General features: G+C 43.7%; 1 protein-coding gene across 1 annotated transcript; it reads right to left on the bottom strand.

Moving 5' to 3' along the window:
• Positions 1-5,847: 5,847 nt before the first annotated feature.
• On the bottom strand, positions 5,848-9,593 carry LOC127338265 (UMP-CMP kinase 1-like). The gene is made up of 10 exons (XM_071827255.1): positions 9,417-9,593; positions 8,644-8,708; positions 8,510-8,564; positions 8,220-8,337; positions 7,973-8,129; positions 7,800-7,880; positions 7,626-7,733; positions 7,373-7,444; positions 6,038-6,096; positions 5,848-5,923 (listed from the first exon to the last, which is right to left on the bottom strand). Exons 2-10 carry the CDS (start codon positions 8,659-8,661, stop codon positions 5,848-5,850), a joined length of 744 nt encoding a protein of 247 aa, XP_071683356.1. The 5' UTR covers positions 8,662-8,708; positions 9,417-9,593.
• Between the last annotated feature and the right edge of the window lie 5,512 nt (positions 9,594-15,105).

Below are 15,105 nucleotides of genomic sequence, written 5' to 3'. Positions count from 1 at the left end.
TGATACTTGGCAATTGTTTTGAGCTCTCCAGTAGATCATGTTTAAGCTCTTGCATCATGTAGTTTAAATCTATTAGTGGAGAACTACCGTAGAGCTTGTTGAAATTTGGTTTGCATGATTGGTCTCTCTAAGGTCTAGATATTTTCTGGTAAAAGTGTTTGAACAACAAGGAAGACAGTGTAGAGTCTTATAATGCTTGTAATATGTTCTTATGTAAGTTTTGTTGTACCGGTTTATACTTGTGTTTGCTTCAAACAACCTTGCTAGCCAAAGCCTTGTACTGAGAGGGAATGCTTCTCGTGCATCCAAAACCTTGAGCCAAAACCTATGCCATTTGTGTCCACCATAACTACCTACTATGTGGTATTTTTCTGCCATTCCAAGTAAATTGCTTGTGTGCTACCTTTAAAACCATTCAAAAATTCATTCCTTGTTTTTGCAATACATAGCTCATGGGAAAGTAGCCTAAAAAACTATTGTGGTAAGGAATATGTCGCTTATGTATCTTAGTTCTTATAAGTTGCTTGTTGAGCGGTAACCATGTTATCTGGGGACGCCATCAACCTATCACACCTTTGTTGAATATCATGTGAGTTGCTATGCATGTTCGTCTTGTCTGAAGTAATGGAGATTTTCCATGAGTTAAATGGTTTGAGTATGCATATTGTTAGAGAAGAACATTGGGCCGCCAACCAAAGCCATGTATCATGGTGGAAGTTTCAGCTTGGACATTAATCCTCAAATCTCTTATGAGAATATTATATGTTGTTGAATGCTTAAAGCATAAAAGAGGAGTCCATTATCTGTTTTCTATGTTGTCCCGGTATGGATGTCCTCAAGTTGAGATCTATCAAAATCGAGAAATCAAATGCGATTTATCTCCTTGGACCTTTGTACAGGTGGCATAGAGGTACCCCTTTGTGACACTTGGTTGAAACATATGTAATGCAATGATAATCCATGGAAGTCCGAGCTAATTAGGACAAGGTGCGGGCACTATTAGTATTCAATGCATGAGGCTTGCAACTTATAGGAGGTTTTATACATAACACATATGAATTATTACTACCGTTGACACAATTGTTTCCATGTTTTCAAAATAAAAAGCTCTAGCACATGAGTAATCCCTGCTTCCCTCTGCGAAGGGCCTTTCTTTTACTTCATGTTGAGTCAGTTTACCTACTTCTTTCTATCTTAGAAGCAAACACTTGTGTCAACTGTGTGCACTGATTCTTACATGCTTACTTATTGCACTTATTATATTACTTTGTATTGACAATTATCCATGAGATATGCATGTTGAAAGTTGAAAGCAATTGCTGAAACTTAAATCTTCCTTTGTGTTGCTTCAAAGCCTCTTATTAAGAATCTATTGCTTTATGAGTTAACTCTTATGCAAGACTTTTTGATGCTTGTCTTGAAAGTATTACTCATGAAAAGTTTTTGCTATATGATTCAGTTGTTTAGTCATTATCTTTTTGTTAGTAAACTATAGACCATTGCTTTGGGTCACTTCATTCATCTCATATGCTTTACACTAGTGTTGATGAAGATTATGTTGGTAGCATGTCACTTCAGAAATCATTCTTTTTATCGTTTACTGATACGTCTCAAACGTATCTATAATTTCTTATGTTCCATGCTAGTTTTATGACAATACCTACATGTTTTGTTCACACTTTATGTCATATTTATGCATTTTCCGGAACTAACCTATTGACGAGATGCCGAAGGGCCAGTTGCTGTTTTTTGCTGTTTTTGGTTTCAAAAATCCTAGTAAGGAAATATTCTCGGAATCGGACGAAATCAATGCCCAACATCCTATTTTTCCACGAAGCTTCCAGAACACATGAGAGCCAGCAGAGGGGGGCCACAGGGCCACCAGATGACAGGGTGGCGCGGCCAGGGCCTGGGCCGCGCCCCCCTATTGTGTCACCGCCTCGTCAGCCCTCCGACTCCGCCTCTTCGCCTATTTAAGCCTCCTCGACCTAAAACCTCGATACAGAAAAGCCACGGTACGAGAAACCTTCCAGAGCCGCCGCCATCGCGAAGCCAAGATCTGGGGGACAGGAGTCTCTGTTCCGGCACGCCGCCGGGACGGGGAAGTGCCCCCGGAAGGCTTCTTCATCGACATCACAGCCATCTCCATCAACACCACCGCCATCTTCATCACCGCTGCTGTCTCCTATGATGAGGAGGGAGTAGTTCTCCATCGAGGCTGAGGGCTCTACCGGTAGCTATGTGGTTAATCTCTCTCTCTGTACCCCAATACAATGATCTCATGAATTGCTTTGCATGATTGAGATCCATATGATGAGCTTTGTATCGCTATTACTCTATGTGCTACTCATGTGATGTTATTAAAGTAGTCTATTCCTCCTTCATGATGTAATGGTGGCAGTGTGTGCATCGTGTAGTTCTTCGCGTAGGCTATGATCATAATCTCTTGTAGGTTATGGAATTAATTATTACTATGATAGTATTGATGTGATTTATTCCCCCTTCATAGTGTAAAGGTGACAGTGTGTATGCTATGTTAGTACTCGGTTTAGATTGCAAAGATCTATTATGCTCTAAGGTTACTTAAACATGAATACCGAATGTTGTGGCGCTTGTTAACTCCGGCATTGAGGTGCTCTAGTAGCCCTACGCAACGAATGGTGTTCATTATCAAACAAGAGTATATGTAGACAAAGGAAGAGAACTTATTTATTATGTGATCAATGTTGAGAGTGTCCACTAGTGAAAGTATGATCCCTAGGCCTTGTTTCCAAATACTGCAAACACCGCTTGTTTACTGTTCTACTGCATGTTTACTTCCTGCAATATTACTACCATCAACTGCACGCCAGCAAGCACTTTTCTGGCGCCGTTACTACCACTCATATACATCCATACTACTTGTATTTCACTATCTCTTCGCCGAACTAGTGCACCTATACATCTGACAAGTGTATTAGGTGTGTTGGGGACACAAGAGACTTCTTGTATCGTGATTGCAGGGTTGCTTGAGAGGGATATCTTTGACCTCTTCCTCCCTGAGTTCGATAAACCTTGGGTGATCCACTTAAGGGAAACTTGCTGCTGTTCTACAAACCTCTGCTCTTGGAGGCCCAACACTGTCTACAGGAATAGAAGCGTGCGTAGACATCATTTACCTACTCGAGGGCGAGTAGGAACTAAGCTTGGGGATGCTTGATACGTCTCCAACGTATCTATAATTTCTTATGTTCCATGCTTGTTTTATGACAATACCTACATGTTTTATTCACACTTTATATCATTTTTATGCATTTTCCGGAACTAACCTATTAACAAGATACCGCAGTGCCAGTTCCTGTTTTCTGCTGTTTTTGATTTCAGAAAAGTTAGTTTACGGATATTCTCGGAATTGGACGAAACAAAAGCCCACGGCCTTATTTTCCATGGAGTGTTCCAGAAGACCGAAGGAGAGACGAAGAGGAGCCACGAGGTGGCCACACCATAGAGGGGCGCGGCCCCACCCCTGGTCGCGCCGCCATATGGGGTGGGCCCCTCGGGCGTCCCCCGACTCTGCCCCTTCGCCTATATAATCGTCCCGACGCGAAAACCCTAGCACCGAGAGCCAGAACACCAGAACAGTTCCAGAGACGCCGCCGCCGTCAACCCTATCTCGGGGGGGGGGGGTTCAGGAGATCGCCTCCGGCACTCTACCGGAGAGGGGAATCATCACCGGAGGGCTCTACATCACCATGCCCGCCTCCGGACTGATGCGTGAGTAGTTCATCCTTGGACTACGGGTCCATATCAGTAGCTAGATGGTTGTCTTCTCCTCTTGTGATGTCATGTTTAGATCTTGTGAGCTGCCTATCATGATCAAGATCATCTATTTGAAATGCTACATGTTGTGTTTGTTGGGATCCGATGAATATGGAATACTATGTCAAGTTGATTATTGATCTATCATATATGTGTTGTTTATGATCTTGCATGCTCTCCGTTGCTAGTAGAGGCTCTGGCAAGTTGATACTTGTAACTCCAAGAGGGAGTATTTATGCTAGATAGTGGGTTCATGTCTCCATTGAATCTGGGGGAGTGACAGCAACCCCTAAGGTTGTGGATGTGTTGTTGCCACTAGGGATAAAACATCAATGCTTTGTCTAAGGATATTTGTATTGTTTACATTACGCACAGTACTTAATGCAATTGTCTGTTGTTTGCAACTTAATACTGAAAGGGGTGCGGATGCTAACCCGAAGGTGGACTTTTTAGGCATAGATGCATGCTGGATGGCGGTCTATGTTCTTTGTCGTAATGCCCTAAGTAAATCTCATAGTAGTCATCATGATATGTATGTGCATTGTTATGCCCTCTCTATTTGTCAATTGCCCAACTGTAATTTGTTCACCCAACATGTTATTTATCTTATTGGAGAGACACCACTAGTGAACTGTGGACCCCGGTCCATTCTTTTACATCTGAAATACAATCTACTGCAATCATTGTTCTCTTTTATTTCCTGCAAGCAAACATCATCTTCCACACCATACGTTTAATCCTTTGTTTTCAGCAAGCCGGTGAGATTGACAACCTCACTGTTAAGTTGGGGCAAAGTACTTTGATTGTGTTGTGCAGGTTCCACGTTGGCGCCGGAATCCCCGGTGTTGCGCCGCACTACACTCCTTCACCAACAACCTTCACGTGGCCTTCATCTCCTACTGGTTCGATAACCTTGGTTTCTTTCTGAGGGAAAACTCGCTGCTGTACGCATCATACCTTCCTCTTGGGGTTCCCAACGGACGTGTGCTTTACCGTCACAAGCAGAGGGTAGAACTCGAAGGTTGTCAGACGAACAAAGGCGTCCAACTCAATAGAATACGGTGGCTAGGGTTTGCAATGATTCCATCCTTCTTTCAATCTTGGCTTCACCTTTATATAGAGGTGAAGCCGAGGCTTTTCCGTGTCGTACAAGTATAAATTATCAGGCCACGCTGGGCCTTTCTATACATTGATCACAAGTTTCCTATAATAACTCTATTTTTCTAATCCGAACATCTTTGTCCTTCTGGGCTTCCAAATCTCCGAGTTCATGGGCCTTCTGCTCCAATCATGGACCAGGGGTATTCATGCGACATGCCCCTTAGGCATACCTATGTCACCGCGGGTCCTCCTCCACGACTTCTACTTCTACGGTCGCCTCCTCCCATGCATCGTACATTGTGGGTTTAGATTTTTGCACTATTGAAGTGAGAGGCGGGGAAAGAGAGTTTAATATAGATCGATGGGGAGGTGGGAAACCTCCAGCGCGACATCGTGGCGGATAAGTTTCCCGCACGGCGTCGTGTCGGGAAATCTCCCGCGTGGCGCCCTGGCGTCACTGACAGCTTGACCCCATTGCAAAACGCGAGGCGCCGACGCGCCCGATTCACGCCCTTCGCGAAGGGGCAGACACGGAGTTGCCGGCACTTCTATTAGAGTCGAAATTACGCCGGTGTTTTTTGGGGCGCGCCGGACCGGTGTGAACCCATTTTTGATGCCGCCCCCAAAATGCTATCGGGGCCGCTATCGGGGGCGCCGGTGGAGATGTTGTGAACCCATAGCAAAAATATCATGGTCCATATAGACAATAACACTCGCTAGAAGGATGACCATTGGCATCTACATAGAGTGATGCACACGGCTGTATATAATTAATTATTAAAATGTGTCAAGCAAAGCCAAGCATGGATGTTGAATGAACCAGCTACAACAATAAAGATGAAATCCGAGGTCATAAAAAAGGACTAGTCTCACGGTACTATCTCTACGATCCAACCCTACGACATATGACGAACATCGAATAGTTTACTGCTGCTAGACATAGGTCACTTAGCCTTCAAGAAGGATCGTCACACCTGGTTCGATGTTGACCAGTCCAATAAGGTCGAACTCGGCATTTTCATCCCTAGATTTGAGCTTAAGTCAAACACCTTCAATAAGGTAATGACAAATGCACGTTTACTTTCCCAGATCAAGCCGGATGCTAGAACATGTGTTTCCACGAGGAGTATGCACATACTTGTAGTCGAAACCGTCACTAGCAGTAACATACTTGTAGTCCACTGCCCGCCCACAACACTGTAGAAGATCGATATTGGAAGCAGGTTTTGGACCTCGTGATGCAACTTCAGATCAATCTCGTTCCACGTTTAATCTGCGTTAATCAGGAGAGGGAGGAATAATGTTGGGTGGAGAGTCGCGACCAGATCATAAAACTTCCAGACATCACCGCCTAAAACACAAATGTAACATAGAAGAAATTAATCTTGTAACTAAATTGCACATAATATTTTGATGTGTGATTCCCACATCTCCCTAGAGCTGAAGAGGCCTCCTGGGGCAAGGGGAACCGACATAAACAAATCCGTGGTTTGAGGGCGGCTGGGTTTGTTCGGTTATGCTTAAATAAGTCGGTAAGCTTTTGACAAAATTATAATTACACTGAATACAGTAAGGGCATGCATAGTGTAATGTGCTTTTTGAGAGGTGGTGAAGCCATGAAAGAAATAATAGGGGTTTTCGAAAGCGTTGGTACTTATTTATATATAAGCCAGATGCTTAACCAGATATTTCTCCAAAAAAAAAAAGCACTAGCACTTAGGAAGAAGTCAGTTTATTTTTGTAAGAACCACACTAAGCACCTTGCACAGTTTATGGCCTAAGGGGGAGATAAACTTTGTTGACGTGCATTTGCTTGAGCATTATAAAGGCTCAAAGTTTCCATGTCAAAACTCAACACGCAACCCTTATCACCATCCTACATGAGTGTCAATGTGCAGACACAGACAGTCACTGCAGGTTTAAGAGGGTTCATGCACAACCCAAACTTGAATCTTAGTACAAACTCCAGGTGGACAGGACTCTCTTTTCTAAAATGTTTACACGATCAAACCCACACGGCTTAGTAGAGCTCACAGCAAACTGAACTAGCACACATTAGCATATCAGAACACCGATTGCTTGTTTTTTTATACCATCTTGCTCCAACATCCAGGACTGAAGGGTGTCATTCAACATTTCTTCCGGAAATCAATTCCTCCCATCTTGCACATCAAAGCAACCTGAGAATCACAAACACAAACCATGCACATCAATCGCGCATGGTAGCCGACTGAGTATAAGTTTCAAGCAATCGGACTGAAAGTACTCAAGAAACTGACTGAACCATACAGAAACCACAGTTGCTTACCACAACATAGGTGAAGGAACCAACGCTTGAATGGATTAGTTTGTGCTATGGTTACATTTCTACCCTGCTTTGCGAACCAAAAAAGGCAGAGTAAAACGTAAATAAACGTTTCTTTTATTATTTATTTCAAACTAAACAATTAAAAGATGTAACAATAGATATAACCTGAGTATTCAGTTGCGCGAAGGTGGCCTTCACGTCTTCAAACACCATGTCCGGTTGCCTGTTACCATCAACCTGAGGGGGCAGGGCACAAACAACAACAGTTCACTATTCTCATTAAAAAAACACTTAATTTGAACAAAAGAGCATTTTCATTTTAGTATCCACATTATCAAAAATCTTCAGAGTGTAGAGAGTAGGGACTATAATTTCCACATATTGTGTATTGCGTATTGTACTCCATATTGTAAATTACCCTTCGGAGCTTCCCCATTTTCTCATAGTGCTGAATAACAGGCAATGTTGATTCCTGGAAAACTTCAAACCGCCTCCTAATGGTGTCAACGTTGTCATCATCTCTTCCCTGCATACGAGAGCGGCATGTTAATCAGTTGGCAAAGTTGGGACTAAGAAACAACAAGCAGAAAACCTGATTTCGATGAAGAATTCGCCGCTCCATCTCTTCCCTCGAGCAATCAATCAATAGCACGAACTCAGGGTCAATGTTAACCTGATGCACAAATATGCAAAAATGAAACACACGCACAGTAAAAGATTCTACTGTTTTCAGTGCTACTCATATGTACATAAAAGCATTCTTACAATTTTCTCGTACGCTTGGCGGTTCTCTTCATGTCGTGGAAATCCATCAATAAGAAACTTATCATTTCCACTTGCAAGGATGGCCTTCAACAGTAGCCTAACGATGATCTCGGAAGACACAAGCTTTCCTTCATGCATGAGATTCTTGATCATTGTACTGGTTTAAACAGGCAGACATTAGAAAGATACCGAGACAGTGCTGAAAAATGGAGGAGTTCAGTTACAGGAACTGGGACTGGATTGTTACCCTTGCTCGGTATTCGATTTAGCTTCTTGGCGGAGGAGATCTCCGGCACTCAGATGGGTAAACCCAAACTGGTTCACAATCTTGGAACACTGAGTGCCTTTGCCACTGCCAGGCCCTCCTGCAGCAGGAGTATATGCAATGTACTGATCAGCTCAAGGAGTTAAGCAGGGTATATCATTAGGCGACGAATGTAGTAGTGTCCACACTAATCTTGCAAAAAGGAGTACGTAGTGTGCTCACTGTTAGTTCGTTATATTACGACTGTATTACTAGTTCAGAAGAAGTAGTACCTATGACAAACACAATTTTTAGCTTTTTCCCTGGGGGCATTGAACCATCGTAACCCTGCATCACACCAAACTAGTAAAACGGCAGTTATCATGGATGTTAATTATAGCAATTGACAAAGAAGTACTGGAGCTACCTTGTTTGCATCTGCCATCTAGCCGGGTCCTGGAAACAACAGGTCGGCAGAAACAACAATTAACTCTGAATACAGCAGGTAGGTTTACAGATTCAGACAAATAACAGGGCTGAACGAAAAGGTAAACAAGGATCGATAAAAGTTACACGCAAAGCCAAAGTGGCACATTCTACAATGAGCCTTGTACCCACTATGTGACTGTGATGAGGCATGCAGCTATTTTCCAAATTTCCTTTTGGCACTTGCACACACACGCACAGTTTCACTGGAGACTTCAGGAAGTGACACCTAATTAATTTTCTGGTTCGTCTAGAAATTCCATCGCAGTCGCACACGTGGATCCAAATCATGTTTTATTTCGAAAAGAATACAGATCTTGTGATGATGTTGTGAACTGGAGCAGCTCGAATTAATCAGACGGTATAATATTTAGTAACAAATTAGCTTCAGGGCATAGTCAGAGGTGACAAGAAACGAGCAGGTGAAACAAGAACCGTCAGGTTATGGCCTTCTGGGTTCTCTGTACATATTCAAGAACAGTAGCACTGTTCAGAATTAAGGTCGAGCAAGGTTCCTGTATTTTGAAGGGTGGAGTACTAAGATTATATGCTCCACATTCGAAGAGAAGAAAACATCCAAAAAAAACACCAAAGATTCCGGAAGAAAGCAGCATAGAAGTGCATATAAAAGAGAGTGCATGAAGATTTTAATGTGATTTCCATTCAAGGTAAAGCAGCTAGATTGACGAAAATAGGGAGGAGGAGGAAGCTTACCGGAGAGAGCTTGCTGTTCTTGGCAGCGGTAGTGCGACGGCGATGCAAAGGAATTCGATTCTGCTGGCGGGTGGCCTCGAGAAGAAGGAAAGGTAGTGGTCGATTTGTGCAAAAAGAACTGACGAGAGACGAGGCGAACAAGGCCAAAGGCGGATGCACGGGGAGAAAGAGATTCTTGACACGTACCTCTACGTGTATGCCGGCTTTTATTCCCCGGCTAAAGAAGTTTCGTTTTGCAAGTATCTTGGCAATGCATGTTAATGAGAGCTACCAACAAAATAAAGTAATAGTGTAGTAAGTATAAGATATTTCCCGCGCGCACCGTTCTAGTGTAATAAAAATATAGTACTCCTTTTTCTATTTAGAGCATCTCTAGCAGATCCAATAAATAGCTTTAGAGAAGGATATTTAAGGCGCTAACAGTCCGGACCAACTCTAGCCGATCTCTCAAAGTCTTTAGTGGCGCATAATTTTTCCCCATCGGCTCCGTGGTCCCAAATATCCTCGCCCGCGGCCGCTCTCCTACAATTTTCCTCATCCACCTCGTTATTGTAGTCTCGCCGCCCCACTGCCGTATTATCGCCGACTATCACACCACCAACCATAAATCGCCGCGGCCGCCCCCACAAAACAACCGCCGGCCATTTCCCCTCCTTCCTACCCGCTCGGCGGTGCAAGCCGTTGCTGGAATCACTCCCGAGAGCCGCCGCATCGAGACGGATCCCGCCACCGATTCGAGGTTGTTTCCAGCCGAGGAGAGGCAGATTCTTGCGGAAAAAGGGCCGGCGGAGCATGGCGGAGCTGTAGCCCAACCTCCGCGGACAATACTCGGGCGGCAACGCTGCCTTAACTATCGACACGACGATCTTCTTCCCCGGCGACGACCTCGAGTTTCCGCGACTTACGGTGGTTGTGTTTGCCCGCGTTGGGCGGGCCACGACCGGCGGTACATAGTTCGGTCGAGCGCTGGCCCGGCGGTGTCTCGGGACCCTTTTGGCAGGTTCAACAATACTGGCCGCAGACTCCACCTCCTCGGCGCTCAAGGTACTCGACGTAATGCTCATATGATTTCACCTACTTCAATCATAGCACTCGGCGCTCAAGAAAACTATCGGCTGTAGATGAAGAGGTTGAGAGAGATGATTTTCAATGACTCTTCGTCAGAAGAGGAAGAAGAAGACGATGATGACTTGGAGATGGTTTTGATGCTCATTGTGAACAACCATTTTGGAGGCCGAGGCGAGCATCGCATTTCGGCCGTGTGACCATCAACCAGAATAGAGCCGATGGCCATGCTCAAACCATGCGGGATTATTTATTTTGCTTCATTTTGCAGATTATAAAATATTGCATCATTTTGCATAACATGATCATTGAGGACGAGAGAGGCATGAAAAAACATTTTAGGTACATCTTGAATGGTGACCTTGTCGAGCCCGAGCATGCTTCAATCACGGTCCACATGTTTCTCGAAATGCACGACGCATAGAGAACACGCCTGCACACATAAGCAACTACAAAATAATCTAGTTGAGCATTATTGGCGTCTCCATGGCCGGGGTACTGTTTTTTTCACTTGTTTGGTTTTAAACAATTTATTTAGTTCATTCATTTGGTTTGTAATAATTAATTATTTTATTTGTTACATTTAATTTGGTTTGTAATATTGAAACTTCGGCTCATATGGTTTGATTTGAAAAAACAAAAATTTCCTCCTCTTTAAGTTATTTAAGTTATTAGGATTCAGTTCTGCGGCGCCGAATTTAGAGGAGTAAATATGAGCCACTATAGGATAGGGAGAGACGTCTCCTCCTCTAAATTTAGGAGATCTGCTAGAGATGCTTTAACAGAAGTTGTTTTTTCTAAATATAGATGTATCTAAACACTAAATAGCATAAACAAATTGCATACGTCTATTAATAGCCAATTTTACAAAATACCTATCCTCGTGGATCTGTAGTCTTCGCAGCAGGGTTTTTGAACTTTAGATGTATTGGTGATGAATATACCATGGATAATCCGATGCCTCTTCACATATTCACCTGCCCAGCCGATGAGCAAAAGAGAGTATAAGAGCATCTCCAGTCGCGTCCTCCAAACGGCGTCGAATTGAGCATTTGGGGACGTGTTTCGTTCGTGTCGCGTTTGGGGGATGTCGCTCCCCAGCCGCGTCCCCCAAACGCCGCCCCAAACATTAAAATACTCATATTTTTTATTTCAATAAAGAGAAGAAACATTCCACAAACTAGTACATAATTGGGTATATGGTTTATACGAAGACATAATTTGAAACATGGTTTTCCACAAACTAATACATAGTTTGAACCAGGGTTGACATTAATATAAAACATTGCAAAAAAAAACTAATCCTAACTAGGCCGGGCATCGAAGGTTTCGTGTGTTCGCTGTCAAGAAAGAACACTTGAGGGCACACCCAGTCACCCAAACCGAAAAAATCCAGCTGGAGGGGGTATTCATGTTGGTTCTTCCGAGGAAGAACAACCAGAAACCTTCATGCATATATTCGCTGCAAAGAAACAACACTCTTCAGTCGTCATCCTCGTCGGTGCTGTCGTTGTGGTAGTTCCGGCGGCAACGCGTCTCGTCGAACACCTTGACGCTCATGTCGCTGTCGCCAAAGTAGGAGAACAGGAGGACGAAGCCAACTTCAAGGCGGTGGTAGCGCGCGAACTTCTCCCAGCCGATATGGAGATACATCTTGCCGCGCGCGTCGTAGATCACGTCGACGATTCACAGGCAGCAGCCGCAGCCATCCTCTCGCAGATGCAGCGAGCGCGGGCGCTTGTCGCCGGTGATGTAGTCGGCGAAGAAGTCTGGCAGCCTCTGGATGCCGTGCGGGTCGCCCTTGAGGGCGACAATGAACTCGAACAGCACGGCCCTCTCCTCGTCCTGCATGTACGACGATGAGGACGACGCCGGCATCGCAGGCGACAGCGAGCGTGTAGCTCTGCCGCGGCCGCGGCCACGACCACGACCACAGCAGCAGGCTCGGCCTGCACCTCTACCAGCCATAGCGTCAGACTCTTGAGATGGTAGCGGCTAGGGTTGGGGAGAGAGGCGCTAGGGTTTGTGTGTGAGAGGGACGGTGAGAGGCGGCCCTTTTAATAGGCGGGACGGAGGCGGGAGGGAGAGGTAGCGCTCATTAACGCCGGCACGCAGAGCTAGGCGCGATGAGACGCTTCGCTGCGCCTCTGCGGGAACTGCACCGTCGCTGCACGCTAATAACTTCCGTCGCGAGGTAGGCGATGGTTAGGTTAAAATTGAATGAGCCGCTGACGCGTCGGCCCCGCCACTTCCCGCCTTGCTTTTCGTTGTGTCCGGCGTGCCCGGAGCGTCCCCTGTGGGGCGGGGACGGGCTCGGGGCGCCGGACACCGTATCGGGGAGCGCCAAATAAAAAGCGGTTTTGGAGGACGCGAATGGGAACGTTTTTTTATCCGGCACGCTCCAAATCGCTTTGGGGGACGGTTTGGGGGAACGCTGGAGATGCTCTAAGATCACCCAACAATCTTATGGATAAAATTTCCTCTTCTAGAGTCAAGTCACTAGTCTCTGGAAATGGAGATATCGTAGGTCGCTGCTACTGTGGTGCTCGATTTTTGAAAACCTCCTTTCTAAAACTCAAAGAAATCTGAAAAATATTAGTCAAGTTTCAGATTGTGATCTACAAAAATAGACAAATAAGGAAGCACAGTCAGGTTTTTTCTCCTTTTTTAAATCATAACATTTTTTTGTCCAGACCAACACAACTTTATTATTTTAACATAAAATACTAGCAAGCTGACCCTTACATTTGTGCGGCTAGATTTATTTATTATTCTTTTAATGCCTTTGTAAGTTTATTGCATTGAAGTTTATTTGGTGAATGTTTCAAACTTTAGAGAAAGCTTGTAGCTTTTTTTGAAAGCCACCATGGTAACTTTATTAATAATTGAATAATTATAAGATTGCTCAAAATACAATTGTGGGGTTCATCGATCCAGTTACAAGAATTTTTTGAATCAAAACAAAACCTAACCAATTTATGAGCAACTTCTTTTATTTCTCTAGGACAATGCCTAAACTCGACTGTCCCTATTACAGAAATTGAGGTAGCACAATCTATCGCATCAGACTCAGCCTGAACCATATTGCAACCAAAGCTCGCGGGCAATTCCAGTCCATTCCGCATGGCCAGCGCTTAGAGAAAGCTTGTAGCTTAAATGCACCATATTTGGTTAGTTCTTTGCCAACTACTAATCAAAATAAATTTTTCAAATTTTAATATGCCAATTTTTATTTTATAATGGACGCTTTATCACTTCGATAAGCAATTACACCCGATCTCTACATAGCTAAGATGCACACAGCCGTTCGAACGTCTCAAAAGTCTCAATTGAAAAATAAAAATAAAAACGAATTACATATCAAACATGAGCAATTGTAAAACGCCTAGGATGAAAGTGGTGGACCAATTCTTAGATTATGCTGCCACCCATGTAGGAAAAAAGTATCTCTTGCTGTATCCTCCAACCGTGTACAGACCTCCTTAAAGAGATCGCGGTTCTCCGCCCTTTGCAACGCAGACCACGAACGGAGAGTAGCGGTACATTTGTAGATACCCTGTGATGTTGTGCAGAGTAATGCAGTTGAGAAACCCCAAGAGGAAGGTATGATGAGCATATCATCAAGTTTTCCCTCAGAAAGAAACCAAGGTTTAATCGACCAGTAGGAGAAAGACATCACTTCTGAAGGTTATTGCTGGCTGAATTTGGCAGGGCGCACTACCAGAGTCAGCAACAACGTGGAACCTGCACACAACACAACCAAACTACTTTGCCCTAACTTACAGTGAGGTTGTCAATGTTACTGGTTTTACTGAAAACAAAAGATTAGACGTATAGTGTGGAAAATAGATGTTTGTTTGCAGTGAAATAAAGAGAACAATGCTTGCAGTAAGGAAACCGAACATGTATTTGCAGTAGATGGTTTTATCAGTGTAAAAGAAAAGACCGGGGTCCACAGTTCAGTAGAGGTGTCTCTCCATAAAGGTAAATAACATGCTAGCTAAAACAAATTATAGCTGAGCAATTGACAGAATAAAGACCATATATGACAAGATGATTACTATGAGATTCGTTTGGGCATTACAACAAGATTCATAGACCGTAATCCAACTGCATCTATAACTAATAATCTACTCTCAGGATATCATCTGAATAACTTTGGATATTAAGCTGCAAGCAACAGATTATTGCATTAAGTAAAGTGTGTAAAGTAAATAATAAAATTATCCTTGGATAAAGCATTGTTGTTTTCTTCCTAGTAGCAATAGGACATCTACAACCTTAGGAGTTATTGTCACTCTCCCAGATTTCTAGAGGCATGAACCCACTATCGAGCATAAATACTCCCTCTTGGAGTCACAAGCACATATTTGTCCAGAGCATCTACTAGCAACGGAGAGCATGCAAGATCACAAATAACATATAAAACAGATCTATAATCAACTCAATCATAGTATTCAATATTCATCGGATCCCAGCAAACATAACATGTAGCATTACATAAAGATGATCTTGATCATGTTAGGCAGCTCACAAGATCTAAACATGAAGCATAACGAGGAGAAGACAATCATCTAGCTACTCCTATGAACCCGTAGTCCAAAGATGAACTACTCACACATCA

The sequence above is a fragment of the Lolium perenne genome, chromosome 3 (assembly GCF_019359855.2).
Source record: "Lolium perenne isolate Kyuss_39 chromosome 3, Kyuss_2.0, whole genome shotgun sequence".
In the NCBI taxonomy this organism is placed as follows: Eukaryota; Viridiplantae; Streptophyta; class Magnoliopsida; order Poales; family Poaceae; genus Lolium; species Lolium perenne.
This window is presented reverse-complemented; position numbering and strand designations above follow the sequence as displayed.

Excerpts from the sequence above, each read along its gene's own strand:
- LOC127338265 (XM_071827255.1), bottom strand. Across the intron at positions 8,338-8,509 it reads AAAAATTGTGTTTGTCATAG|GAGGGCCTGGCAGTGGCAAA; the intron begins GTACTACTTCTT and ends CTCCTGCTGCAG. Across the intron at positions 5,924-6,037 it reads AGTGACGGTTTCGACTACAA|GGATGAAAATGCCGAGTTCG; the intron begins GTATGTGCATAC and ends GCTCAAATCTAG.